This window comes from Athalia rosae, chromosome 1 (assembly GCF_917208135.1).
Source record: "Athalia rosae chromosome 1, iyAthRosa1.1, whole genome shotgun sequence".
Lineage (NCBI taxonomy): Eukaryota > Metazoa > Arthropoda > Insecta > Hymenoptera > Athaliidae > Athalia > Athalia rosae.
Window position 1 is genome coordinate 28,309,221 of NC_064026.1, and position 27,404 is coordinate 28,336,624.

The 27,404-nt window shown below is 42.4% G+C and overlaps 1 protein-coding gene across 3 annotated transcripts in view; it reads left to right on the forward strand.

Annotated features, from left to right (window-relative positions):
- Positions 1–27,404, forward strand: part of LOC105683511 (nuclear hormone receptor E75) — a 111,230-nt gene that overhangs the window by 57,616 nt on the left and 26,210 nt on the right. The window contains exon 1 of one of the 3 annotated variants that reach the window (XM_048660284.1): positions 3,024–3,324. The exons of the other annotated variants lie outside the window; for them this stretch is intronic. Within the exon in view, the coding sequence (XP_048516241.1) occupies positions 3,039–3,324 (286 nt within the window). The 5' untranslated portion in view covers positions 3,024–3,038. Of the gene's footprint in view, positions 1–3,023; positions 3,325–27,404 lie in introns of those variants that run through there. 3 annotated transcript variants of the gene reach the window in all.

Below are 27,404 nucleotides of genomic sequence, written 5' to 3' on the forward strand. Positions count from 1 at the left end.
TTTCATTTTATACTCTGGTTACGCTCAGCCATACATATATATATTCGTATTCGCGAGGAGTGAGCCTGAAATTGTGACAAGTTATATAAAGATGGGGCACGCGTTTTCACGAAAAGCTGGGCACGCGTTCTATGTGCGGTTATATTATACTTATAGACGCGGGACGCTGCCGACCGATTTCAACATCTTTGGGCACAGCAGCGTTCGTTTACCGTGAACTGGCTTCTCCTGCGGGTCTGTTTCCCAACCGAATTTCAAATCATGCTTTAGGATCGCAGGCGTTCAAAAAGAACCGAACGCGACGACGCCCGTGCCTATCCCTTCGCCCCCCCCTTTCCTCTTCACCGGTGATCTGTTGCAGGAATTGACTCTCGTACCGTGGTCTATTGTAATGTACGCGTATACATGACTTTTACGCTTCAAGGATTTAACTCTCGTCAAAATACGAATCGGAATGTAACGGTTTCTATAACATTTCGAATACATGCATTCTGTTTCATAACTGACAAAGAGATACGTCGGTCTACAGGAAATATGGTAAAATTGAACGCTCGAATGTTCGGGTTTTTTCGATTTTTTCGGCATCATCGATTTGCCGACCTCTGTTTCTGACTTTTTTTTAATAAAGGAAAAGCAGTCGCGAAAAGATGCAGGAATAAAGTAGGCGTCGACTCCGTTATATTCACTGGGAAACCACCCCGTACATGTTGGTTCGTCGGGGTGATTTTGCGACACCGTGTATATGCAATTCTCGGTTCATGGCGACGCGGGGAAACAGAGCGTGTCACGTGCGGTATATTGTAACTAGACGTCTACCTTTGTATGCGTGTCTATAAACCACCTCGTCGCTCGTGTTTAGCAATTCGTGGTGCAGGGAATCAACGAATTATCAGAAACAAGATCCTCGAATCCATATACGTAATCGTAACACTTGGTATCGAGTTACCGGCCACCATCCCCCGGAGTTCGATTCGCATACTTTCGATTCTTATGCTGGAATTTCGCTAAAATTGGCCGGAAAAAATCTGTTCCGACTCTTCCGACCCAGATGCACCGTTTTTCGGCATATACATACATCTTCGTACGATACACGGATATCTATATGGAAATAGACAGCGTAAAGCAGCGAGGGTAGGCCTGCGGGGGCGAAAACGATTGAATGAGGGGGGTTTAGGGGGAGGAGGGCGCATGCGTCAGTAATTCTCAAGGCCTTGCCGAGGCATTAGCTGCTGTTTGAGTTCGCTGTTTGTCCTACTTTCAATGTACCGCGGTCAACGACCGGCTCTGCCAAGTGGGTGAGAGAACGAACGAGTAAACGCGGCCCAAGGTGGCCCCAACCCACGTCCCACTCTCGGTCTTCTCGCTCCCACCACTTTCGGAAGAGTCGCGATCAGTCGCGGGAGACTCTCGTCGCGGGTCCACGGGGGCGAAGGAATCAGGTAGAATCAGGGGTGGGGGGCAAACGTTGGCCAAGTTCAACGGTTTTCCGCTCGTGGCGCCAGTTTTCATTCGCATATTCGCGACAAGATTCGCGCGACGCGCCTTTCGATTCCCCATTATCATTGTGCGCGCGTATACCGCGCCTGATCGCGAACGCTGAAAACGCGGATTTCGTTGCGTCGGTACGGCAGGAAATCGCACGGCGAAAACAGCAGGTGCACGTTGTCGGTACCATAGATTACGAGCGGTAAACGCGGAACCGCGAGTCGGAATCGCGATTGGACCAATGCGCGTAGCTGATAATGTTGGATAGCTGATTTTAACGCGGGACGAGAAAAAGCCCATTTTTTTTACAATATTCGCAACACCCGTCATATCTTCCCTAACAAAATTGTTCACCTAAATTATTTATTATCGAAACTGATTGCGCGGCTACTCAACAGCGATTTTTCCGCAGCTATACATGGCTGATCATGAATTATGAATTTTTAGATCATATTTACTCCGCACTTTCTATTTTCCATATCCATATCGATTATTGCAGAGATCGGTAGATTACGTACACTAATCTTTTCTTTTCTTTTTGTTACAGGTAAGTTCGAGACGAATTCTTATTGCGGTTGTTTGGATCTAGTCGATCATTGAGATAAGTTTCACCGCATCATAATCGCTTCGAGTAAGTAAACAATTTTCACCGTCAGCATTGAAAAGATGAAAAGGAGAAACATCGTGACCGTATTAATCGATAACTATTGGCGAGAGTATCGGATTACAAATGCTTTCACTTGTTTCGTCGCACAATTGAAACTCTTGTTTTCTAAAAGTGAAAGAACTTTGAAGAATTTTTACTGCATTATCAGGCGATCGTATAGAGAAAACTGCGATGGTAAAACCTCGGCCGATTACGGACCAAGCGTAATCTATATAATCACCGAGGGTCGTTCGCCTCAAGTTTTATAAATAAACTTCGACCTCGCTCGGAGTGGTAAAATTAGACGTATCAAAATGCAAGCGTAAGGGTGCATCGGAACCCGCTATGCGGTCGACCGAATGTCAAGCGATCCAAGTTTGAAAATCGAGCGATGTCTACTTCCCTCTAGAGCTCGCGATCTCCGACAACCCTCTCCTTTATAAATAGCGATTCATCGGTACGTTTTTTTTCTACATACCTCCCGGCAAAGAATACGAAGAAACAAAATGGAGTGGGAAGGTTACGGTCGAACCGTTGAACAAGGGGATGATTCCCTGCGCGATGACGCAGTTGCGGAGAGTGAACCTAATAAAGAGCCGTAGGGTTATGGTGAATAATAAGGGTAGGGCAGAAAAGAGGGATATGCTATAGTTTGAGGGGAAATGAGATTGGCGCGTGGGCTATCCGGCGCCGACGCAATGGGGAGAAAATTCAGCGTTCTCCCCCTCGCGATTCATATACAGCGCGGTACGACCCTGTCCTCTGGTTTACGTAGGTATCAGTGTAACCCGCGACTTGCCTTCGTTAGTTTCCAAACAAAAATCCCGATAGCGGCAACGGATATTATTGTTTTTCAAATTTCGTTACTCAAAATCATCCCCCTCGCGAGCCTCGAGACAAATTTGTCATGGCCGGTGACACCAGTCGTCAGAATCACGTGAGAAAACAGTGGCGAATCGACGTACCCAAAATTGAAATCGAGGAAGACACTACCGAAGATTCGACGTTCGACAAATTTACACAATCCGGAACGGAGGAGATTTACTTCGGGGTCGACGAATCGTCGTCACCATCTGGTAGCAACGTTTTGAGGAAAACTGTAATCGACGTTGCGATTTCTGATCCCGTGCAACTTTGCGAGGTCTCTATTAGCCCACCTCAGCATCGGGAAGCATCCTCGAAAATTTCCAGAGGTCAGTTCACACCAACTACGTCACGAGTTTCAAACGATTCTTTCTTTTTTTTTTTTTTTTTTTCTGTTTCGTTCTTCGAATGATATTTTTCGGATTTTTATTCTCTCATTTCCACTCGTACCGTACGACGAACGATCCTGAACTGTAAATTGTCGTAGGTGAAATCAGGATCAGGTTGCAGTTAAGGGTGGGTTTGGGGTGGGGTGCCTTTCCCAGAGGTATCTTTGACACTGAAACTGCGGGCGTATCGATTTTCGGAGCGGCTCACGTGTTCCTGTTGGCATTGACATTGCCCGAGCTTTTGGAGGGCGCGTAGGTGGCTAGAGGGGGCGGACGGGAAACGGGGAGTAAGGTACCCAGATTCTGCCAGCTTTCGCCAGAGCTGTTCCATATAGATTCACAAAGTTCCGTCATTTGCTCACAGATAGCGCCTCAAATTTATACACAATTTTGCCACACCGAAAGCTTCGGCTAGAATGCTGGATGAATCATCGATAAATGACGACAAAATTTTAACGACGATACGAATGTGGGGATTTTTCAGTCTCTTGCCAAACGAAGTAGAAAAACGAAAAAATACTCTTCTTCGAGTTGATCTACTTTAGTCTGTTTATTCGGATGGTTCACGCTACTAACCTATTCTATAAATACCCAGTATATAAAACCACATCGGGTTCTCCTAATTACCTCACTTACAAGAGTTGTGGGTCTCGTCGTTCCACACTAATTTCAATCATCGTTTGCTAGTGTCGTCAGAAGAAGTGCTTTTGGAATAACACAATGTTTTGCGCTTCCTTCATTTTTCCATGCTTCTCTTCTTGTTCGAATGACTCCCAATTATCAATTTATCCAGATGCATCGATGGCCCGAATTTTCTTGTGTTTTCTTAGATTTGTTTTCTTAATGTTTTTTTGGACAAGACATGAAGCGTTCCCTAACATTTGTCGTCTTGTATAAATGACTGTACAGTATGTACGATATACGTACCATATACTCATAAACATGTACATAATCCGAGTTGTGCAAGGTCTGGTATGGACTATACAATAATTCATTGAAAGTACGTACAGTATAGTTATAAAATTTTATAATACAATTCGATTTTTGAGCAAAAAATGAATCATTGTTTTAATTGGGTTTAATATGATTTTCTGACGTATTTTGACCTCAGGAATCCGAATCTGAAACAAAAATTGATCTATCTCTAAAATTGACCGAGTTATCGCCAATTTTCAGCTTTTTGGGGTCAAAAATAAAAACTTGATTTTTTAGTCTATCTAGATGTAATTTGAGCTCAGGAATCTGAATCCGAAAGAAAAATTGATCTATCTGCAAAAATGACCGAGTTATCCCCATTTTTTCGCGATTTTTGGCATAAATTTGAGGATATCTCGAAGGGAAAAAATCGTAGCTCAATTTGGACGATGGATTCGTGTTCCTGGGGTCAAAATACATAAGAAAAGTGCCATACGATCAATTTTTTAAAATAAAAATTTTTGGTCAAAATTTGAAAAAATCGTAAGGGGTACCCCTTGGAAAAATCTCAAATTTTGGGTAAAAATTTTTATTTTTTAAAATTGATCAAATGACACTTTTCTTATGTATTTTGACCTCAGGAACACGAATCCGTTGAGAAAATTGAGCTACGATTTTTTCCCTTCGAGATATCCTCAAATTTATGCCAAAAAATGCGAAAAAATAGGGATAACTCGGTCATTTTTGAAGATAGATCGATTTTTCTTCCATATTCGGATTCCTGAGCTCAAATTACGTTAGTATAGACTGAAAAATCAATTTTTTATATTTGACCCCAAAAAGCTGAAAATTGGCGATAACTCGGTCAATTTTAGAGATAGATCAATTCTTGTTTCAGATTCGGATTCCTGAGGTCAAAATACGTCAGAAAATCATATTAAACCCAATTAAAACAATGATTTATTTTTTGCTCAATGATCGAATTTTTTTTTTGGTTCTTCAAGAGTAATTTCACATATAATCAGCTCAGGAATCCAACCCACCCTACTGCACAACGAACTACGAATGTACAGGGAGTCTGGTGAATTGCCCCCTACGTGTATCGCAGCGTCCGTAGATAGGTATACGTGTGCACGTAGGCGTTTGTATGGAATAGCCTGCAAGGCCCATTCCGACCTGAACACACCGCATGTTGCAACCATTTACCGCTCGGCTGTAAGGCACAAAAGTCTCATGGCCACATCGCTATCGCTGCCACCGCTGCCGCCGCTTATTCCGCTGCTGCCTGCTTCACGGCGTGACACCACTCCGAACGGGGTCTACGTCCGCTATCGGGGCCCCAGGGCCAACGGTCCCCCGGCTCCCCACAACCCCCTTCTACTTCTCTTCTTTTATATATATCGTCATACACATGCCCCCCTTTCAAAACGAATCGACGCTGCAGATTCCCTACTCGTACACTCCGATGTGGTGTCTGTCTGTCTCTGCTCGTATTGTAACCCCTGCACGACGTAACCCACACTCGCGTGAAATGGAATCTAATCCGACAATTCAAAGGGTTGAAGAACGGGGAGGGCTTATCATCCGAAAAGTCAACGGAATCACGTTGTAAGAATCAAACTTTGGATAAATCCAGTCCTTTTGGACCACCGGAAGGACTCGACTGTCAAACCCCAAAAAGATCATCAGCCCTCGTGAATTTTGAACCCATCGAATCTAATCATACGTGGTATTCGGAATACCAAAAATGAGGAAAGCTTCTGCAATTGCGATAGTTCGAAAAAAGCGTATAAATTCAAAAAGACAAACGCGTAGACGTCGGGGAATGGGGGAGGGGGGCGGGGGAGGGGATTCCCGACGGTGAGTGCGTACTCCTTATACCGCGCGCGTCGTAGCGGATGAAAGTGCTTTCACCATTTCTCCTTCTTTTGCGCGGGTTGATGGCATCGGAACGTACGTTGCGCGCGGTCCCTCTTTTCTCCTCCTACTCCAAACGCCTTTCTTTCTTTTACTCTCTTTCTCTTTCTCCCGCGTTATTCACCCGTCCTGGACGGCTTTTACTCTCGACAAGATTACTACTGCTACTGTGGGCTTTTTGCCGGAGAAAGCTGTATATTATGACGACCCAACGCCGAGCCACCGTACACACTCGTGTGATTCCCATACCGAGTTCATTCTTATCCAACTCGATTCCTACCCTCTTTTGTCTCACCGAGTTTTTCTTCAACGTTTCGGAAATTCTTTCCTCATTTCTTTCCCTTGAAAATGGCGGGAATTTGATTTTTTCGATTCTCATTTCATTCGATATCATATCAATGGAACAACAGGACAAGAACTTCGAGATTCCGAAACCATCTGCCCTGAGGTGAAAATTTTTTCAATTACTCTGTTACACGTGGACATTCGTCGCTTATTAACAGAAGTCTTGAAGGTTTTTAACCACCCTGAAAAATGACAAACGGTCGTTTGTACTTTCTCTATTTTTCATCGAGCAGTTCCTTTTATCTACGTAACATGGTATATGACACATTTATTCCCCTAATAACGCTCGAGAGTTTCAAGGCAATTTTGAATTTTGAATGGTCGTTGCTTCGCGCATACATTACACAAACAGCGACGGGTACACGTCGACGCGTGTGCGTATACCTGTATACGCACGCGTGTAGGTATAATATAATAATTTCGTCAGGTCGCGATCGGTCGATGCTTACGTGTCCGAGAGCGGTTGCCTAACCGTCATCGCGGGGCCTGCGACCGTCCTGGATGTCGGGCGCTAACCCCGTCGCCAGATTCAAGGCCGATCCACTGGCTCTTACTTTCACGCGTTGCAAGGAGCTCTCCTATCCCTGTGTACCGTACTCGCGATAATGCGCTACCTACCCGCGTCGTTAACTCGCTCCACGTATCCGCTCGTCATCTCCGCGGATGCGATACTCCCGAAATTTGTACGACGAGAACGCGATAGCCTTTGCTAACGCCGATCCGGAACAAAGGAACGAAATATATCTTCGAATTCTCGACGACTATCCGTATCGAAGAGGATTTGATCCGATGTGACGTAAAACGGAGAATTGAGGAAAAAGAAAAAAAAAAAGATTTTCTCGTTGGTTTTTTTTTTCGATTTAAAAAAAGCAACAGGGGTCTGCGTTTTTTATTCGTCGTCATCGGGCGATCTTTTAAATCGGGCGTTGAAATTTACCCGGTGTGTACGTGTGTATATGCGCCTACTGCACACAGACGTGTTTTAAAATAGATTTATATAAGAGACTCGGTTATCTACCTGTAGAACAATAAACGCAACCAGGTCGTGTCTACGACCCGTTGGCCTTGCCGTGCGCCGTGGACCGAGACACCTTGCAAAATCATCGCTCGAATTAATTCTCCGATCGCCATTAAAATGTGTTTTATACAGAGTCCGTGTACGCGTGTATCGGTATATATATATATATAATTTATTATATCGTTCACGCAATATAGTTTCCCCTCGTACACAGGTATGTGTAAGGGTATGTATATATGTGTGTAATTGTTTTACAAAACACAAAAAAAATAGCAAATTCGCGTGGACGTAATTACAATCGTACCGATGTGAAATCTAAGGGCACAAGAACGTACGAAATATTGAACGAATATTGAAGATATGAATGTTGACAAGCTGAAAAATTAATATCATCAACAATTATACATAAATCATATATTTTCGGAACCGTTTCATATAACCGTTTACATAGCTAGGACACGATTTGGCCTTAATTTTATTTCATCATTATATACGTGTATTATATACATACATATATATATGCAGTAATATAACGACTGACTGATGAACGATGACCTACTTGTTATTCACGAGGTATTACATATCGGTTTTAGTGGTGAATTCGATAATTTTTTTTTCATATATCTATAATATTTGAATGTGTTTCAATAAATTAGGTAACCCGTACGAAGGCCTGCTAGCTATCTTCAACCTCGAGTTGCACGTCGCACTGCTTTGCAATTTTATCGTTCGAAATTAAAATTGGAATCAAAGAAAACAAAAAAAAAAAAAAATAAGAACAATTTATTTGAGTAATGAAACTTAATGAGTATTTGTTACGGTCGTACCTGACAGCAGAAGGATATTTCAAGAGATAAGAATATAATAATGTAACGGTTTCGATGACGGGTATAGCGATCACTCTGCAGGTATTTTTAGCCGTTAAAAGATCATTTCCGGTCTGTCATAATTCCAGGATTTTTTCGTTAGCTTATTTTAATTTTTAATTTTCATATGTCTTTTGTTCCGTTTCTCTTTACTGGGCTCCTAATTGTTTGCTTAATGAATAACAATGAAATCCAATTCAGTCCCTTCTGGCTCCTTAACCTCGACTCTCTTTTAATACACTTTTAATTAGGGAGTGACAGCGGGGAAGAAAAAAATAAATAAATTAACTAAATACGTAGGACAAAACTTGTGTACATACACCTATGTAATAAATATACGTATGTGTATTATATACAGATGAAGTTCACAGGGCAGAAGGTCAACGCTTCCTTCTATCTACCGGAAGTATTATCTGAACGACTGGAATATCACGGGGCGTCCGGTTTTTTCCTTTTCCTTTTCATCTAATTTTAAACAAATTGTACAATTTTTAGGGGAAAAAGTAGATGGATTCGTACAAAAATTAGGAAAAATCAACGAACAAACGAACAATTTTTTACAGTCCTCGCCAACATGATTGATTATTTCGGATATCGCATGAGCGACGAAATTTTTCGCTCTTTTTCTCCGCCGTGATCATACCTAGCAAATATAGTCGAGTGGTTTAAAAAACTGGCGAGAAAAAGAAGAAGAAAGAAATTTAAGAAAAAAGAAGGAAAATAAAAGAAATGTTGAAATTATGTAAGTGGGAATAATAATGGCATCGGTTTACAGCTGATTTTGCGTTTTTACGTGCAAACAACGATGCGGTAGTCGGTGAAGATCGAGCGAACTAATCTGATCGAAGTGACCCAAATGAAATTTAAATATTAGTTCGAAACTGGCTGGTCGTTGCCCCCGACCCATTTACTCGACCGACGCGCCTCGTTCTCTTTCTTTCTCTCTCTTTTAATTTTAATTTTTTCCTTTTTTTCTCCTCTCATCGGCTCACTCGCGTTTCCCCCCGTTCGCCACTTTGTCTATATATCGTATACACATATCTCGACATATTGTGTACAGATATATTATATGCCTCGTTATTTTTCATCGCGTATACACATGTGTACTTACAACACTGATTTGCGCGGTTATAAAGTTTGCACACATTTTCGAGCGATCAGTTTCGTAACCAGAGAAAGAGGGACAAAATTAAAATATACATCAAAAAAAGAAATCAAAAAAAAAAATAAATAAATAAAACCAAAACCACCGCAGCACAGCCAGTCGACGTTGCGAGGCATTGTAATCTGTTTTAAAATTAACGACATTCCGTATCACATGTACGAGGGACCTTGAAATCATTTCTCATACACGATAGGTACGACGATTTACAAATCTCATTTTTTGCGATTCAATATTTCATTTTATTTATACATATATATATATATTTTTTTTCCTTCAACTTATATCGATTAAATTATATTTTCGTACATTAGTAATTATCATTTCTGACCGTATACACGACTCCGTCAACGGTTATTATATTTCAAGGTAAAAAATCATCCGGGCAACGAACTTTTGAGAGGAAAAAAAATGTATTCAACGTAGTTTTTTGGTTTTCTCAACATCGATGATACTTCACGAATACCTCGTCGGAGCGGAAAAAAACTTACAAATATGCGAAATACGTATAGAGGATACATGATCGATCGTTGACGATGCGAAAATTGTGCGCAAGGATAACGCCGCGATAATTCGTATCCTACGTATGACGAAGAGGTAGGGATATTGAGATTTTTGCCGCAGGATCTTCTTGTAGCAGCGCGCCATAATGCTTTAAGATCCTGCCGGTTGTTTTCTGCCGCCTGTCGCGCCGTAGCGCGACGTACCTTATACACCGCGGTGCGGCGGTGGTGGTGGAGCCGCGGCGATTCCGTTACCTGGAAATCCTTGGACTCTTGAATACGCGGTGCATGACCGAAGGATGAACCGAGTGAACCACATCACGTGCGCGAACCCACTTTGTGCCCTGGGGTTTACTGACCCCCGCGCGCGCAAACCGACTTGATCCGCGAACGCGTCGCCCCACCTAGAAACCGAGACAAATGTATCCACGTTTATAATAGCGACGCTACATTATTCGATCGGGGAATTTTATTACGCCCCCTCTGCTTCCCACCCCTCGTTCGAACGATCGTGATTAATTCCATTTTTTTTTTTCTATTTCGTTTATCCAATTTTTTCTTTCTCACCCCGAGAACAACGAATTTATTTTTACAGAGGGTAAAAAAAATTGATGTAAAATCATTTCGTCGCGTAGATGTGAGAAATTTATTTCGGTTACCCGAAGAGATATATAAGATGGAAAAAAAGGGAATCCACGTAAAAAGAGTGGGTATCGAATCGAACTGGAGATATAAAAAAAATGGCGAAAGCCATAATACGTTCAAACGGAAAGAAAGAGCGCTCCGCAAAAATCCATCCATACACATGATACCTATGTATAATATATAACTTAGAAAACACTTTCGGTTACTACAGATATATATCGAACGAGAGAACTCTTACCCACACGCGTTATATCTAACGTAATTCTCCCCTCTCTAATAATACCCACATCTCTATTTATATATTTATAAATACGTTTGATTCATCCTTCAGACACGATCATAGATCAGATAGATCTTCGATGTACATACCTGTATACACACATGATACACGCTGTAAGGTATTAACGTGCATACATATCATACATGTACGTGTATAGATCGGCTAATACCGCGCTTAGAATATTATTTCTTTTTCTTTTTTTTTTTTTTTTTCAATTTTCTCAAAATAATGTATGAAAATTATCCTCCTGACTCCATCTTCGTGTAGGTATCTCCATATCAAGGCCGCCCATATCGGACCGCCCGGTTACGTACATCTGTAGCAATTCGTTGAATCGAAAATATTTTTTCTTATGTCATTTATTGGAAGGAAACAAAAAAAAAAAAAAATGGTAATAATGAGGAATAAAAAGGAAAGAAAAAATAATAAGTATTCGGTACGGGGATCGAACCAGCTTTTATAAATCTCTCGGTATTTCGTCACTGCGCTATCAGAATTCTGAAGTTACGTACAAGTTTCTGTATGTGGCGAGTGTTACGTCTATACGTATACGTGCCCACCATCGCGTCAGGTTGAATAACCGACGTTACGTCACTGGTATCTATCTATCCATGTTTTAAATATGTGTATGTGTCCCACACAGAGATATGTACGGTATATAAAAGCAAAGCTCTTCGCTATATAGAGGTACTCGTTTGCACAAGTGGATTGGTGGAATGGCGTCCATGAATTTTTACCTGTTGCGTGGAAGGGATGGGTATACATATACATACATAAGCGAGGGAATGAGTATAAAAGATAGCGAGAGAGAGAGAGAGAGAGAGAGAGAGAGAGAGAGAGAGAGAAGAATCGAGGGGAATAAGTGAGAAAAAAAAGGAAATAAACAAATAAATAAATAAAAAGGAGAAAGAATTAAAAGGAAAAAACTGAAATGAAGAGAGCAAAAAAACGAAGCCACTAAAACTGGTGGGAGAGGAACGCGAAAAAGGTGGGAGAAATCACCCGCGAGAAGTTATGCAGCAATGTTGCCGGTGGTGGTGGTGGTGGTGGTGGTGGTGGTGGTGGTGGTAGTGGAAGCTATATGGAGGTCGATCACCTACGTATAGAAGTCAGTGACACCTTCGCGACGAGGGCACACGGTTTTTTACCGCCAATTTGACGAATCCTTGAAATAACTATTGTTACGAACATGAAGATAAAAAAGGGGCGGGGTAGATAGATTTTGGCAAAATGGGAGAAATCAGAGAATTCGTACAGAATACGATATCGAAATTCGAACGAAAAAAAGGGCCGAACGTGAATTCACTGAATTTCGGATTATTCGATGATTTGGTCATTTTTTTTTTGTTTCCAATTTGTCGTATCTATTTCCACGCATCGGAAGCAAAGAGTGAGGGAAAAATGGCGGTTCTAAGCTGTTTACTGTATATTATATATCTTTTGAACGTCGAGACAAAGGTTATCGACTCGTGTATACGGGTATACATAATATGCCTGTATATCTATCTCCTACCTATCTATCATATAGTGCGAGATCAAGCCTGGATATCTCCACCTATGAAGCACCTTTCGGGAGATGAAGGCGAACTCTGCGTCGTCTTCTATTTTTTTTTTTCGTTTTTTTTTTTACATTTTCAGTCTAGCAGCTTTGTTCTGCCCATGCTCGTCCTCCTATTATACACACACCGACATACCTGTCGCGTGTATTTCGATATTATTACACACATATATATATAAATATAGTCAAGTGGTATGTAGTCATACGTAGGTATCTTATACATGGAAGACAAGGCGACTCGAGTCAAGGTCTAAATCTATAATAGGCTGAAATGTATGCAGATGCATATAACTATATGATCTACGTACATATGACGTACGTCGTTATGAAATACATATACGTACAAATGCATACATTATACATGTAATTCGAACGTAACAATTTATACATCACCAATTACGTTAGAACGTACATAGGAACATACATGCTTATACAATACATAAACCTACGCGTATGTGTATCTATGTAACAGGCGTATAGATTTTTCGGCACGCGGGTTTTCTTTTTGTTTCTCCCCGAGTTTTTTTTTTTTTTTCCTTCTCTTTTTCTATACTTCAAATAGTCCAGAGCCACTGACCTAACAAGGCCAACTTTTAGCCCGTGTATTTTAAATACCGAGTTTCTACGTGTCGGTGTATTCGAGACGTAATTTTTGTTCCTTTTTTTTATAGACGATTCGTTTAAGATATTTCGTATACATACATATATATATACATCAATCTTTGTTCCACGCAACTTAGGTACGCGTACACGTTGATCGAACGTTGGTATCGTTTGAAGAATTTCCGGGTTATCCGTATACTGATTTAAATTTACGTCGATTCGGAAAGAAATTTTTTTCTACGATAATATGAACTTTCCGGGCAGAATTAACACCCATTTCGCGTCGGTGTGGGGAAAGGTTATCCGCGAAAGAGGGAGACGGAAAGATTGAAGAAAAAAAAGAGGCAAAGAGGTAAACCTCGGCCACGACCTTTCCCACTCTCGCCCTTCCGCGTTACGATATCCGATCGCCCCGAACATCGCCGAGTGAGACTCTCAGCGCGCTATACGTCGCCGGTTTTTCCAAGGGAAGGTCGGAATACCGGAGGGTCAAATATAGACGCGGCGTACGGTAAAGCCTCGGTTATAAACCGGAACACCGTATGTATTTTATGCGCGCATTAAGTGGACGGTAATAAGCAAAAACGTCTCAACCGACGAAAAAAAATGTCCGTCTCTCGAGCCGTTGCGAAAACGCGAAGCGCGACCCGCACGATTTTTTCCAAAAATGTCGGTCAAGACGTTTCCGCTCAATAATGCAATGCCAAAAATTTGATCTCCGTAATTAATGATACACGCGTTGCCCCCACGGTCACGCGTGAATCTGTCTGCGTCGTTTTTTTTTTTTTTCTTTTTTTTCTCGTCTCGTTTTTTATTTCGGTGGGCGTGAAAACGGCGAGTGCATAGATTGCACAAGGTGGACGGATGACTCGTTTCGTACGAAACTCGACCTCGAAACCTGATCGAAAAGCCCTGGATTGATCGAAAGAGTTGGGCGAAAAACGGGGTTAAGAATGCGGCCGACTCACGCGTCGCTCGTAACCATACCTACTTACCTCTCGATGCGGTCACTGAGCGCGCGCGCGCTTGTCTCCGATACGCGAACGCTCGGTTTCGAATCGTGTTGCGTTCCACTAACACACACTGTATGTATTCCGAAACCTACCTAAGCCAGCGGCTTATCTCAGACGATAAACGACGTAATATCGGTGCTATCCCCATCTCCCAGTCATCTGGACGTTCGATAAACATCATTTTCCGCCCACATCCGATTCATTTCTTCCATCGTTACATTTTATGTAGGAAGAAAAATCTCTGCTACGGTGCAAAGAAATTGGACGGGAGAAGAGAATTTTTTTGTCATTTTCGTTTTTGCCTTTTCGAATGAGACGATAAGAGTGATTCTGCGTTTCATATTTCGGACGACAACAGGATCGTTTATCGAAAATGTCATTTTTTTTTTTTTTCCTCTTTGGGTGAAGAAAAAATTGATTCGCGCTTGATCCGATCCGTTCAGAAAATAGGTCGTTGACTCTTGCGCTCGATCTATTATACGCCTTTTATTGTTATGTACGAATTTAGATCGGCTAACTGTACTTTCACTTCTATAGGGACGCTGCCTATATATAACGAACCGACTGAAACTGCGCGTCTGACGTTCCGAACGGACCCGCGAACCTGTTGAATGTGTTCCAGAAGAATATTGTATCCAATCCTCGTCCACGTGTTCGATCACTTGTCGATCGAATCGATCCACATCCAATCTAGATTACCCGACAGATCTCTCGGGGATCGGAAATCGAATCGCGACTCGTTATCTCATCACACCAGAGTAAGACGTCGATGTCATCGAAATTTCGACCGGAATGCCCCGAGACGTATAGGCGGCCGTCTCCATCGCGCGTTAAATGGGGAAAAATAAATCTCGATCTCGAAGTTTCGAAGTCTGCAGCGGGTCGTTGCACTTTTATAACGTTACATATATATACACGCACGTAGGTAGGTAGGAGTGAGGCGTCTCCTGGTCATTGTAGACTCGTATAAAGGGTGCCAACGGTCACTCGTCGACGTGGACATGCGGCAAAAGAAGAATAAGAAAAAGAAAAATAATAAGAAGAAGAAGAAGAAGAAGAAGAAGAAATACGTGGGGAAGCGACCGGCCTACTCCCTCGTCGTATGCAGGTGGCTAACGTTGTTCTTCTCGCACATATAGTTACAAATATACAAGGCATCTATATATACGTATATATATATATTCGTGTATTATATGGTAGTCGCATAGAGCAGCTTTGACTCGCATTAGCATTGATAGCTGGTAGCGTTCAGCATTCAGCGTTCATTGAACCTTTACTATCCGTTTAAACAGATATAGCGTACCGATACCCATACCTATGTAACTTTTATACGGACCACAGCGGCACCACCATCACCGTCGCCCTCGTCAACGATCTGACACACAGAAGAGTCTTTCAGAATGTCGCGCTTACAAAAATACCCAACCAGATATCTTGTAATATGCCGCAGGTGATTCGGGGCGATTTCATTTCTAAACGATCGATCGATTTCACTAATTCGTACGAACTATGAACCGGGTAAACGTATAATTATTCCAACAAATAACAACCGAATCCGGCTTGAACTCTTGAATATTGTACTCAATGTCGTAAATATTACGTGTCAGCGGGTACGCATAGGTGCATACACGCATATATGTGTATTATATAAAACTGTTATTGCATCAAATATGCGGGTTCTATTTCTATCTCTCTGTCTATTACGTTGTATGCTTGTACACCACACACATATATATATACCAGCGTGTGTACAGAGGTAAAATTGCTCGTGAGATGTGAAGTAATATGCACTCCGGTAATGCAGGTGAGTGACCGAAGCTCGGACCGTACCTCCGTTCACTGCCCTGCAGACCGCCCTCCTTCCTTTCCTTACCTTTCGAGCACTGCAATGCCGCCCTCCTCGTCCTAACTCTGCACGTAACGTGAAATACCAACGCAGTCGAATCACCGCCGCAATTTCACGCATCCCAAAAACGGTCACGTATCATTGAAAAACCAACGAACGGACGAGGAACAAAAATTTTGCGATCGCCGGAAAATATTTCAACCGAATTCTAAATGGCGAGGATCGGATCGAGTTTGACCGAAAATCTAGCTCTGCTCCCCCGAGTAGTAAATGTGCATAATGCAACTTATGTATATATGGATACGTGGTACATGTGGGCATATATACATCAGCTGCACGGAGAAAGCAGAATGGCTCTGACGTTCACTTACTCTCGTACACATCGAACTGGAGCGAATGATCGAAAGTGAGTGTAAGTTTCTTATCAGAAACACACGGAGAACTTGTCTACACCTATATTTATACGCGGGTGGGACGGGGGGGAGTACAATTGCATCATAATCGCACGCATATATACATATGCATGCGGAATCGAAACCAGATCGTTGCACGGTTTTATCCCATTAAAGTTTTGCATCGATTATTTTTTTTGCTCTTTTCATTGTCAGGGTCACGTATATATATATATATATATATATATATATAAGTGCGCACATACAACTCGCACGAATTTTCAACCGCAAAACACCGTCTAAATTTATTCACTTACATATATATATATATACGCGTATATAGACGTGTGTTTACTTTCGTGAAAACTTATTTTAACTTTCGGTGATTTCCTCTTCCTTCCTCTCTGATTTTTTTTTTTTTTTTTTTTTCTACTCTTCTCACTTCTTTTTTCGTACTCTTGCCGATCTAATTTTGGCCGATCTTCTCTGGCCCCTTGCCAAACACGACGTGCGTAATAGATAGCATCTACACAGGTGTGGTGCTGTACCTACACACAATCATCTATAGTGCGCGAATCATTGCGAAGAAAAGGAATCTACTCGTACATACGTGAAATTGAATTGACGGAACATTTGGCTCTGAAAAACTCATAAAACGAATCACGAAAAACAAAAAAAAAAAAACAACCGAGGCCCTATATGCATAATACGCAAAATTCCCGTGTGTCCCATTCGTGCATATGAGTCGAGAATTAAACATTATTTTAATTACACGGAATTTGCGATGCGTATATAAAGCGGCCGTGCGGGTGAAAACGGTCGCAAGTTTGGACGATAAGTTATAAGATCGGCGTATAAGCGGCGGAGGTTCGAACGGCCAACGAACGATCGCCATCGCGGGGGTGAGGGGAATAGGGGGGAACAATGGGACGAAGAACTTCGCGGGCAGTGAACGACGCGTTTAATTCTCCGCGTCGGTTAAATCGAAGCGGTCAGTGGCCCGGTTTGAGGACGGTTACGCCTATCGATTTTATGTTCAAAACGATCGAGTCCTGTTCGATCGGTCATTGCTACAAACTTCGTAATATCGCGCGGGGTTGGGGGGAGGGGAGGGGGGGAAACACCAACGACGTCTTGGCGGGTCGTCGATCGGTATGATCGAAAATTATCCGCATCGGACCGAAATTGCGGACGCTTGTCAGAAAAATAGGTATAGTTACCGAAATATCGATATAACGCGAAGGCGGATCTTGAAATTTGCAATAATTACACGACGTCCTTGTCCTTGGAGATTTTTAGTCGCGGTCAGTAGCCTCGACGAGGTCCTACACGATCCGTTCCGGAAATGAATAAGGTATTCGCTGACCGTTGAGGATTCAAGGACCATTATACGAGTTGGCCTGTGAAAGAATAGAAAATGTCTGTACGGACTCCTGATTCGATTTTTGAACGCTCTTCGGATCGGCACCTGTTTTTTTTTTTTTATTTTTTTCTCGATCGTCCGATTTCCTACGACCTCCGCTCCTCATAGAATCTGCCGCACGGAGTGTACTCCTGTATCGATTATTTTTCAATTACAATCGCGAAATGAATTACAACGAATACGTGTACACGCGTTGTTGTACCGTATAACGTTATCCCGTCAGAGTTTCTTGTGTCATTCGTTTTCGTTTCTTTTTTTTTTCTTTTTTTTCTTGCCAAACTCGGTCGTTACTTTTCGGGGATATTTCGATGGACCGCGTACGTACCGTGACGCGCGGGATGAGTGGAACTTCTGGTAAATCCGGATGAATTCGATCCGTCGAGTTTGGCCGACTCACGAAATTTTTTCTACTAATTTCACGATGACGAAACCAACGAGTATACGTGTGTACGTACGTACGCGTCGTAACAACGAAGCGTATACAACGTACGTGTTACATTTACCCTTTCTCTCTAATTCTTAACAGCGCGCAGTTGGTTCCGTCTACGTTTTAACTGCACCGCGTACAGCTCAGAGCTATACGTAGGCGCAAACGCGTTGCCGTTGCCGTTGCCGTTGCCGTTTTTCCATTGCGTCTCATTTGTATGTAACCACATGTACGTGCGCTCACTATTATCCGCTGTACGTATACATACAGCGGAAAGCTATGTGGTGTACGGCATATTCTAGTCCATATAGTATGTGAATATATACCCGGGCCGGCACACCGACCGTCTGCAAGGAGGGCCAAGACCATCGCGGTATGAAATAGCGGTTCGCGTCCTGTCTGCCTAGGCCTTCGACCGAGTCCGGAACCTTCTTCTTGTAAGCACTCTGTTTACGAGATACCGAGGGGGCAACGTCCTCCGGGTCGTTTTATATATACCAAAACCGACACCTCCGCAAGAGGAATTGGGCCTCGTTGACGCAAAAAAAAAAACGATCTATCAAAAATGGGAGTAATTGATTGGAAGCAATTATGCATATCCGTCGTTTCCGATAGGTTTGCAAAATTTTATCTCCTACATTCGCTCTTCTCTGTGAAAAATATCGAGTGACCCGATGATCGATGAATATTTGTTTCTCTGTTTCACTTTTCGTGAAATACAGATTATATCGATCATCATCATTATTTTTTTGCTTCTGATTTTTTCGACCCACCCTACCATCGAAACGTGCGATTTGTGATCGATCGATCTCAATGACGATGACGATGATCGCGATCCGTAGGCATGAGGTATATATACCAAAAAGTTTAATTTAGTTTCTGGTCTCTCGTTGATCGATGTGGAGAGTTAGCCCGGAGATAATATTCTCCATGGGCGTGAGATTAGCCAAGAACTCCGAGGAACCGCGATGGCACTGAACTCTAGTGGCCCGCACGCCGGTCATTAACCAGGTAACCCACACACGACCGTCTCGTGCAACGTGCTGTAGGTACGCGACGCGATATGCGACTGACCCCCGCGTTCACCCGGTCAAACGCCCTCTCTCTCTCTCTCTCTCTCTCTCTCTCTCTCTCTCTCTCTCTCTCTCTCTCGCCCTCTTTTTCCCCCATTTTTTTATTCCTGTTTTTCCTTCTTTTTTCTTTCATTCCACTTCCTCTTCGCCATCGCATTTCACGAGCGCTGCATTATTTAACGAAGTTTCCATTCGTCTCTTTGTCTCTCTCTCTTGTTTACGGGTCAGTCCGTATGACGAATCGTTTTACGCGCGATATTGACCGTTGCGAAAAAAAATTTTCGAAAAATCTTTCCTGAGCAATCAAATTTGGAAATGATTACGGTAAAAATTGAGCTATGTGGTTTATTAGATCGTAAAATTTGATCATCACTTTTTATGGAATAAAAATCAACGGCAGGCAGCAGATTTTCAGCTGTTCTATATGGAATTTTTTTAATTGTAAAAAATACGTATAGACACACGAAAGCGAACCAAAAAAAATGAACAGTTTGCTTTCGATGACTGCGATGAAACGTGGTGGGTCAGTAACATTAGCATTACGTATACTCATGGGTACATAGGTGTGAGTATATATGCCTAAATCTAATCTTCACATACACATGTATATACGTGTATGCATATGTAACATAATATATTTTGTAAGTTTATAAAACTAAGAGTTCATTCACATCATAACGACGGAATTGACGTAGCACATTTATATACACACACACACGTATAACCGTGTAATGAATCACGATTAGCCTATTTTTTCAGTTTACACAAAACGATCGTCGTATTTACATTCACATCGATTATAAGCCCTGTCCTTATCGACTTTACGATTCGAAAATGAATCAAATAAATGAATAAACACAAATATCGTATAAATGAACAAAAGAAAAAAAAACTTATGTAAAGAAATGGAAAAAAATATAGCGGAATGATATATAATAGTAACGATGATAAAACGATGTAGACCGATTCGAACAGACATTTTTATCAGGAAAAGTCTGAGCACACAACCGATACACACCACATATAGCCGTCAGCGATAATTTGACCGATAAATATAAATTCTAGGTTCATCCAAATCGCTCGTTCGTTATTACGGTCAAGTTCTTCTTCTTCTTCTTCTTCTTCTCCTTATTCTTTCTCTTTTTCAGCTCTAGATTCTTCTGAGTCAAATTTTTCCACACAATTAATAGCGAACCGGTCGGAAAATTTTCGTGGGTGTGACTAGAACTCGTACAAAGGTAATTGATTTTTCGAATATCGAAAAACATTGAAGAATAAAAAATCTTACGATGACGAATCTGGGTAACTTCCGGTTAATAACGTGCGTCAGCGCGCCGTGTCTTATACCGTTCAATGTGCTGCAATTTCGTTTTTTATTCCGATCTTTTCTTGCCTCTTTTTCTTCAGAGAACGGTTTTTCAAAAATCTGTCCACCTGGATCATCTTCACGATATTAATAACACGCGATAACGTTATTATACTTTGTTCGTTCTCTCGTTTAGTTATGGTTCGGCAAGTGAATAACTATAACAATAGGTATAATAATTTGGTTCAACAAAGTTCATTTAACAAAAATTGAAAGAAAGGAGTTTGTTTTTTTTTCGGATTCTTTTTTCATTCATTTTTTATTTATACACTTGTTTGCAAGTACATTTAATACGTAGGTATATAAATTTGTTTGCCTTGATAGGATGTATCATGCGAATAATATCGTATATAGATATATGTATGTATGTATAAGTGATATACAAAGAAAGCCAATGAACTTTTGGACGTAATGTAGGTCAGAAAGATATATATATATATATACATATATATAATCGTTGTGTATTTTGACGCGTATTTTATACATAATAGTAACGAGACTTCTCTTCGGGGTATACATTAATATTAATCGTAATCAATTATGCACACCTATTTATTTCTCATTTTATTTCATTTCATTCCTTTTTTTTTCTATCAACCGCTGAGTCATTCGCTATATAAATCGAATTAAACGGTACAAACATGGTACAATCAATTTTCCCACCGCACTCTTCAGCGGGAAAATTCTTTCGTACTTTTAAAAAAAAAAAAATTTTCTCCACTCCCTCCTCATTTTTTCGAATCCAAATCGTTTTCGTACAACGGGGAGGTACGGGGGAGTGTTTTTTTTTTTCTATTTCACAGTCGGTAGCGTTCGTCTAGAATAATTGTTGATGTGTATAAGTAACGTGAGTTCGCGGGTCGACGCCCTGATGATGATGACGATGATGATGGTGATACCTATACGCGACGCCATGGCGTTATATCATTCATGCGCTTACGTAGTTATGTACCTACCTATGTCTCTCTATGCTACATAAACACTCTTTAATTATATGTACACTCGTGTGTATAACGTACACGTGAATATATATGTGTATATATATGCGTACATGTATGTAACGACCAACCAGCTGCTCCTGCTGCTGTTTGCTGCTGCACGGGTACATAGCGTAGAGAAGTGTGAAAGTACAGTTAGGTAGAGGCGCGCGACGATTTTAGAACGAATTCCGTTTATCACGTTATAAACGTGACGTGTCGTAAGAGACGGCTGGATATGGTATACCGCGATCATCTGTCGCATCCGACAAAGAAAATCTTCGACAGCAAAACGAATCGCCTCAAAACACACCCTGTGCCGTTCTGGGCAGTTTTCATTATTTTTTGCCCTTTGAATTTATTTTACAATTTTCTGGCACATCGAATTACGACGGTATACTTGTGACGCGGATTCCATAATTTCGTCGTACATGAACTTGAAAATTGGTAAAAAATTATTATCCGAATTTAGAATAAAGGTGGATCGATTTTATTTTGTTGAAATGATTTTTTTTTTTTTGCTGTCGTTTTCGACGCGTCGATATACCTACCTCCCTAGGTGTAAAAGTACAGTTAGAATGGCGGGAAGACTCGAGTAGGCTACTCGCACGCTACGCTCGTATAGTTCTCTTGTAGTTAACTATTTATGCACATGCCTATCTTATAATGGTCACTACACCTACCTATAGTTTATATATAGGTAGGATCTGGCTATCATTAAGAACGCAGCGTACGCGTTGCGCGCGATATATATATGGCTATAAAATGCCCGCCCGATGAACCGCCATGCGTCACTCACCCGGAGTGCAACCACCTATGACTACGGCGGAGAGATACGGAGGATCCGTGACTCTACGGGTCGACCCGCTGCTCATCGTCGGCGTTTCGCGAATCCATCGAATTCGGTTGTTTCACCGAAAAAGAAGACTCACAGATCGCGAAATTTCGTCGAAATGTTTTTTTTCGTTTCACCGCAGAAACTGCATCGATCTGCAAAATCTCGGAGCGAGAGGTGCTTCGCGATTTTGACGTTTGAAATGTATCGACTGAAAATCGTAGGCGAGAAGGAGAGAGACGAAAAATAGTCCGGGGCACGGGTACCGTTGCTTTTGGTCCTGATATCGGTCGTTTCCCCAGTTTTCAAATGAATTCTTTTCGAATAGTGTAAAAGGTACGAACCGCGTGCACAGTCATCTCTTACGCACGCCCGCGGACCCGGGTCATCGTCCTGAGTGAGTTAACAGCCGTATAGGAATATATAGGTAGGTAATACCATGAGGCGAGCTCGATTATGTGGATATATACCTTTTAACCATACGCACTTCCCATTTCTCAACTTTAAAGCATAAAGTTTCTATACGGTTCGTACGTATATGTGTGGCGTCCGCATACACACAGATCTACGATGTAATTCGGAGTCAATGAACTCGAAAAATTATACAATCTGCGGTTTTGGTGTTGCTATTTTTTTTTTTTCGTTGATTTTTTCGGTTTTCGTTTTAACCTCGCAGATTTTTGCACCGCCGCATACATCGGACGAGGACCTCCTCGCTCGAGGTACGGAGGATGCCGTTTGACGAAGATCTTGAGAAATGCAAATCCGAGCGATGCTGCGATTGAAAAAAAAAAAAATAAATCGTACGGTGCACGGGGAATCCCCCAGAGTCGAAGTTCAGTCGTTGAACCTCTTCGTCTTATTCTTTCTTCTTCTTCCTCCGTTTTTTTTTTTTTCTTTCTTTCGATTCCTTATTTTCTCGCACTCCATCCTTTACCGACCGACCAAAGGTGTATCTCTGGTTAGCGAAATTAGCATTTTTTACAGCTCTTCATTAACCGCAAATAAATACACACGACAAAATCCTCTACCATTCCCCCCCCCCCCCCCCCCCACCTTCTCCTCCGCCCTCCGCCGTCTACCGATCCCGTACACTCACCCCCACGGGATATTGTTTTTTTGCTTCGCGTTTTACGAAAATCGCCTCGGTTATTGGCTTCTCAAAAAATTCACGCTACACTCAGTCAGGCGGAGTTTGGTTCTTTTTTCTTTTTTCTCCTCTTCTCTTCTCTTCCCCACCCCGCGTATGACGTATCGACCAAACGGATCTTGTTGACACCAACAATTAACATGCCACTCACGTTTACGCGATAAAGAATATAAGTCCAGAAACCCGTGAACCCGACCGGTAACTTTATTACAGACGAGTCTGGAAGTTTCTTTGAAAAAAAAAAAAAAACCCAGAAAATATGGTGGAAGCGTATGAGGAAAATTGAATTAACCAGATCGAACCGACGCCCACGCTGCAGGTTCTGTAAAGTTGCGCTTATGAGAAAAAAGACGTCACTGCGTTTCACGTGTACACGCACAGAGGTATACACGTACGTATAGGTACCTATAAAATTATATACTGTTGAAATTAGATCCACGGGAGAAACGCACACGTATGACGCTTACATATTATCGCGATGATCCGTAGAGTTCAAGGACTCCGAGCAAAGCCGCGAGTGCCGCTGACTTCAAATGATGTCGGATCTTCAAATGGTGCGGTGTAAAAGATAAAAAGGAAGAGAGAAAAAATAAGGTGAAAAGAACGTCGGAGAGGAACGGATGAATAAATAAACTTGAAGAAGAAAATGGAGAGAAAAAAGAAAAGCAAAAAAAAAAAACAAAAAGGAAAAACGGAAAAACCACAGAACAGAAGTCGAGCGGTATGCAGCACACATATCGCGCATCGTTCGGATCGGTTTATGGGATGCGTGATGCAGGTATACAAGGGCGGTGAGAAACGTTATACACCGCGTGTGTATTTTCTATACGCCGCACCGTCTACGGATATAAAGGATGTTTGATAGTGGTAACGATGCGATTTACTTGTGTGTACAAGTTAGACTGTTAGGTATGGGGCATTGCACCGGAGAAAGATAGCTCGTAAAAAGTAAAGAGCCGAGTGAAAAGCAGAGGTGAGTAGTAGCGGCGTCGTGACGCCGGCCGGCATCGCTTATGTATATATGTGTACATGTGTATACCGCGTGTGCATAAAGGAACATGCTCGAACAACGCGGTGATGTTGCAGAGGCGTCGCGTCGATTCCTCGGCTCTTCGCGCGCCTCTTCTTCTTCTTCTTCGTCTTCTTCGTCTTCTACTACTCGGTTCTGCAGCGAAGCCGGGTGGTTGTACGCTACACTCCGCGATCGGAGACCTCGTGGAAAAAGAATGAAGAGAAGGAGAAGAAACGAGTTGCACGCCGCACTCCTTGCCACCGTCGTCAGCAGCACCACTACCAATACATTTTACCACCACCAACGGTGAGCGTCCAGTGACCCGCCCTACCGTTAGAACGGCCCCGAACGAAGATGCGTACCCCCCCTCTACCTCCGTCACATCTTTTCTCATCGCCAAAGCTCGGGCCGAACTTCACCAAGTCGGTTTTTCGAGCCAATATCGCGATGAAACGGAAATGAAAATTCGACCACTGACATCGCGTCGATCGAACGTATCAGCATCCACCGCGAGTCCCACGTTTCGTAGCGTGTGACGTACATTATTATACTTTCCTTTCGCCTTTCCCTCGACTATTCGAACTTATCGTGTATCTCGCTCGACGGAAGTCGACGGCGTTGCGAAAACAGTACACGCGATGCAAACGAGAGCGGATCGAGTTTTATTTAGGGTGACGAGGAAAAAAAAAAAAAAAAAAAATTAATGAAACAAAATAAGGGCCGCCGCGCGTCGATCACACGTCGACGAGTTAATCACTCGCGAGCTAAGGAACGCGCGCGCGTGCGTTCAACTTTTACCTTCGAAGAAAAGTTGGAAAAGATTAATGGAGTACATGCCCCGCGTGTAGCGTACGTATTTATTTATCTATATATGTACGCGTGCGTGTGTATACGGTATTATACACGCGCGTTGTCATAACAAGGTGCAAGCGTGCATCGGTGAATCAGGTTTTCGAGGAAATCGAATTATCGAACCAGATTTACAAAACTAACCGTATACGGAATTATCCACCTCGAATTTATGTATAGGTACACCGCCGTCGTACGTCCCGGTATAACGACGCTGAGAAATTTTTGCAAAATTCTAATATTAGAAGAAAATCCTTTTGTTGGCGAACGCGGTTGACACTCGAAACGTTAATCCAATTACGAACAATGCAACCTTAAGTGGGATACGGTGGGATTAGAGAAATAATCGAATTCCTTGTAACACCTGGATACAATGAGATAGGGTATGTACGCTAAGGCGTACATATGTACAATTACCACCCTAAATTATGTTGTGTACCTCTCCGTATGTACATAGGATAAACGAGTACGGTATACCTTGCGGGGGTGTCCTATCCTATCGCGTGACGCACCCTGTCGTCCGACAGCGATGGCTTAAGCGACCGGCGAAGCTTAGCCTTTTCCGATTCCAGCTAAGGATTCCACCATCCAAAGACCATCGACTTTTCGCAGGTTCGATAAAACCGGATAATATCTAAACGTTAAACGTCAGTACTCTATACCGAATTCAAAATATTTGGAAGTGTTTAGAAATTGGCTAATAGGATTAAGTAAATCTTTTGCTCTTCTAAAACTATATACGTACCTACCTATATACCTATACATACAACTAGGATTATAAAAGTGCGATGGAATTTTCACGAGAAAATATTTCACGAGGTATTTCCCATGATTTTTATTGTGCGGCGGTCACCCGAGAGTTATCAAAAACTTTCGGACTTTTTCGAAGCCAGATACACCATTGAAGACGCTTTGTGATTCAAGGATCATAACGATTTGGAAACGGTACGCGCTTCGCGTTCGTCGCATCCATTATTTTACCACCACACTGTTATACAACGCATACGTCGAACGGTGGAACGTAGAGCGGACTAACAATGTGATTTCTTCGGTGTTGGGGGGAGCGTGTGTTCGTAGGTATACGTGTGCGGTGTGTATCTTTCCCTCCTCGTATATATATGTATATATATATGTATAGCGCAGCTACAGGTTTATTCGCTCCTTCGGGAGGCGAGGTCAACGACCGCTTGAGGATCGCCGACGACGATGCACTTGGTGCTCGACGATCGTGAGTGCAGGGGGTTCGCTACACTCCCAGATCGCGAGCAGAGGAGGAGGCGGCGGTGGTTAACCAACGACGAGCTTTGCTCGAGCTTCTGATTTTCCGCTACCCGCTTCGTCGCCGACGATACTCCCTACGCGATATACCCTACCTACCTACCTACCTACCTCTACTCCATCGCCGATGCCCGCTGCAGTTGGCGCAAGCCATATGCTCATCGCACGTCTTTATAAACACGCTGCCGCACATAACATCGCCGGATATATAGATGTATATGTATATATGTATATGTATATATAGGTGGCGATGCACTTGGTTCGCAACTCCCACGTTGCTATGCGCCGCCACGGGGTCCCGTAAACTTCGCGGAAATAACCCGCACACCGCGATACACCTCGCCTCCTTTGTACTTCAAAAGCGAATCGATCGGGCAGGCAGCGTTGCATCCTCAATGCACGTCGTCCGAGAATGTCCGCGTAGCGTCTGTTCGATTTTTCCGTTTCGTCTCGCCGCGACCCTTGAAAATGGCGCTTCGAGTCACGTGGTTTTGCGTTTTTAAAAAAAAAAAAAACAACAAATCAAACTTTCCGAACAACGTTGTCGTCGCAGTCCGAGGTGGTACG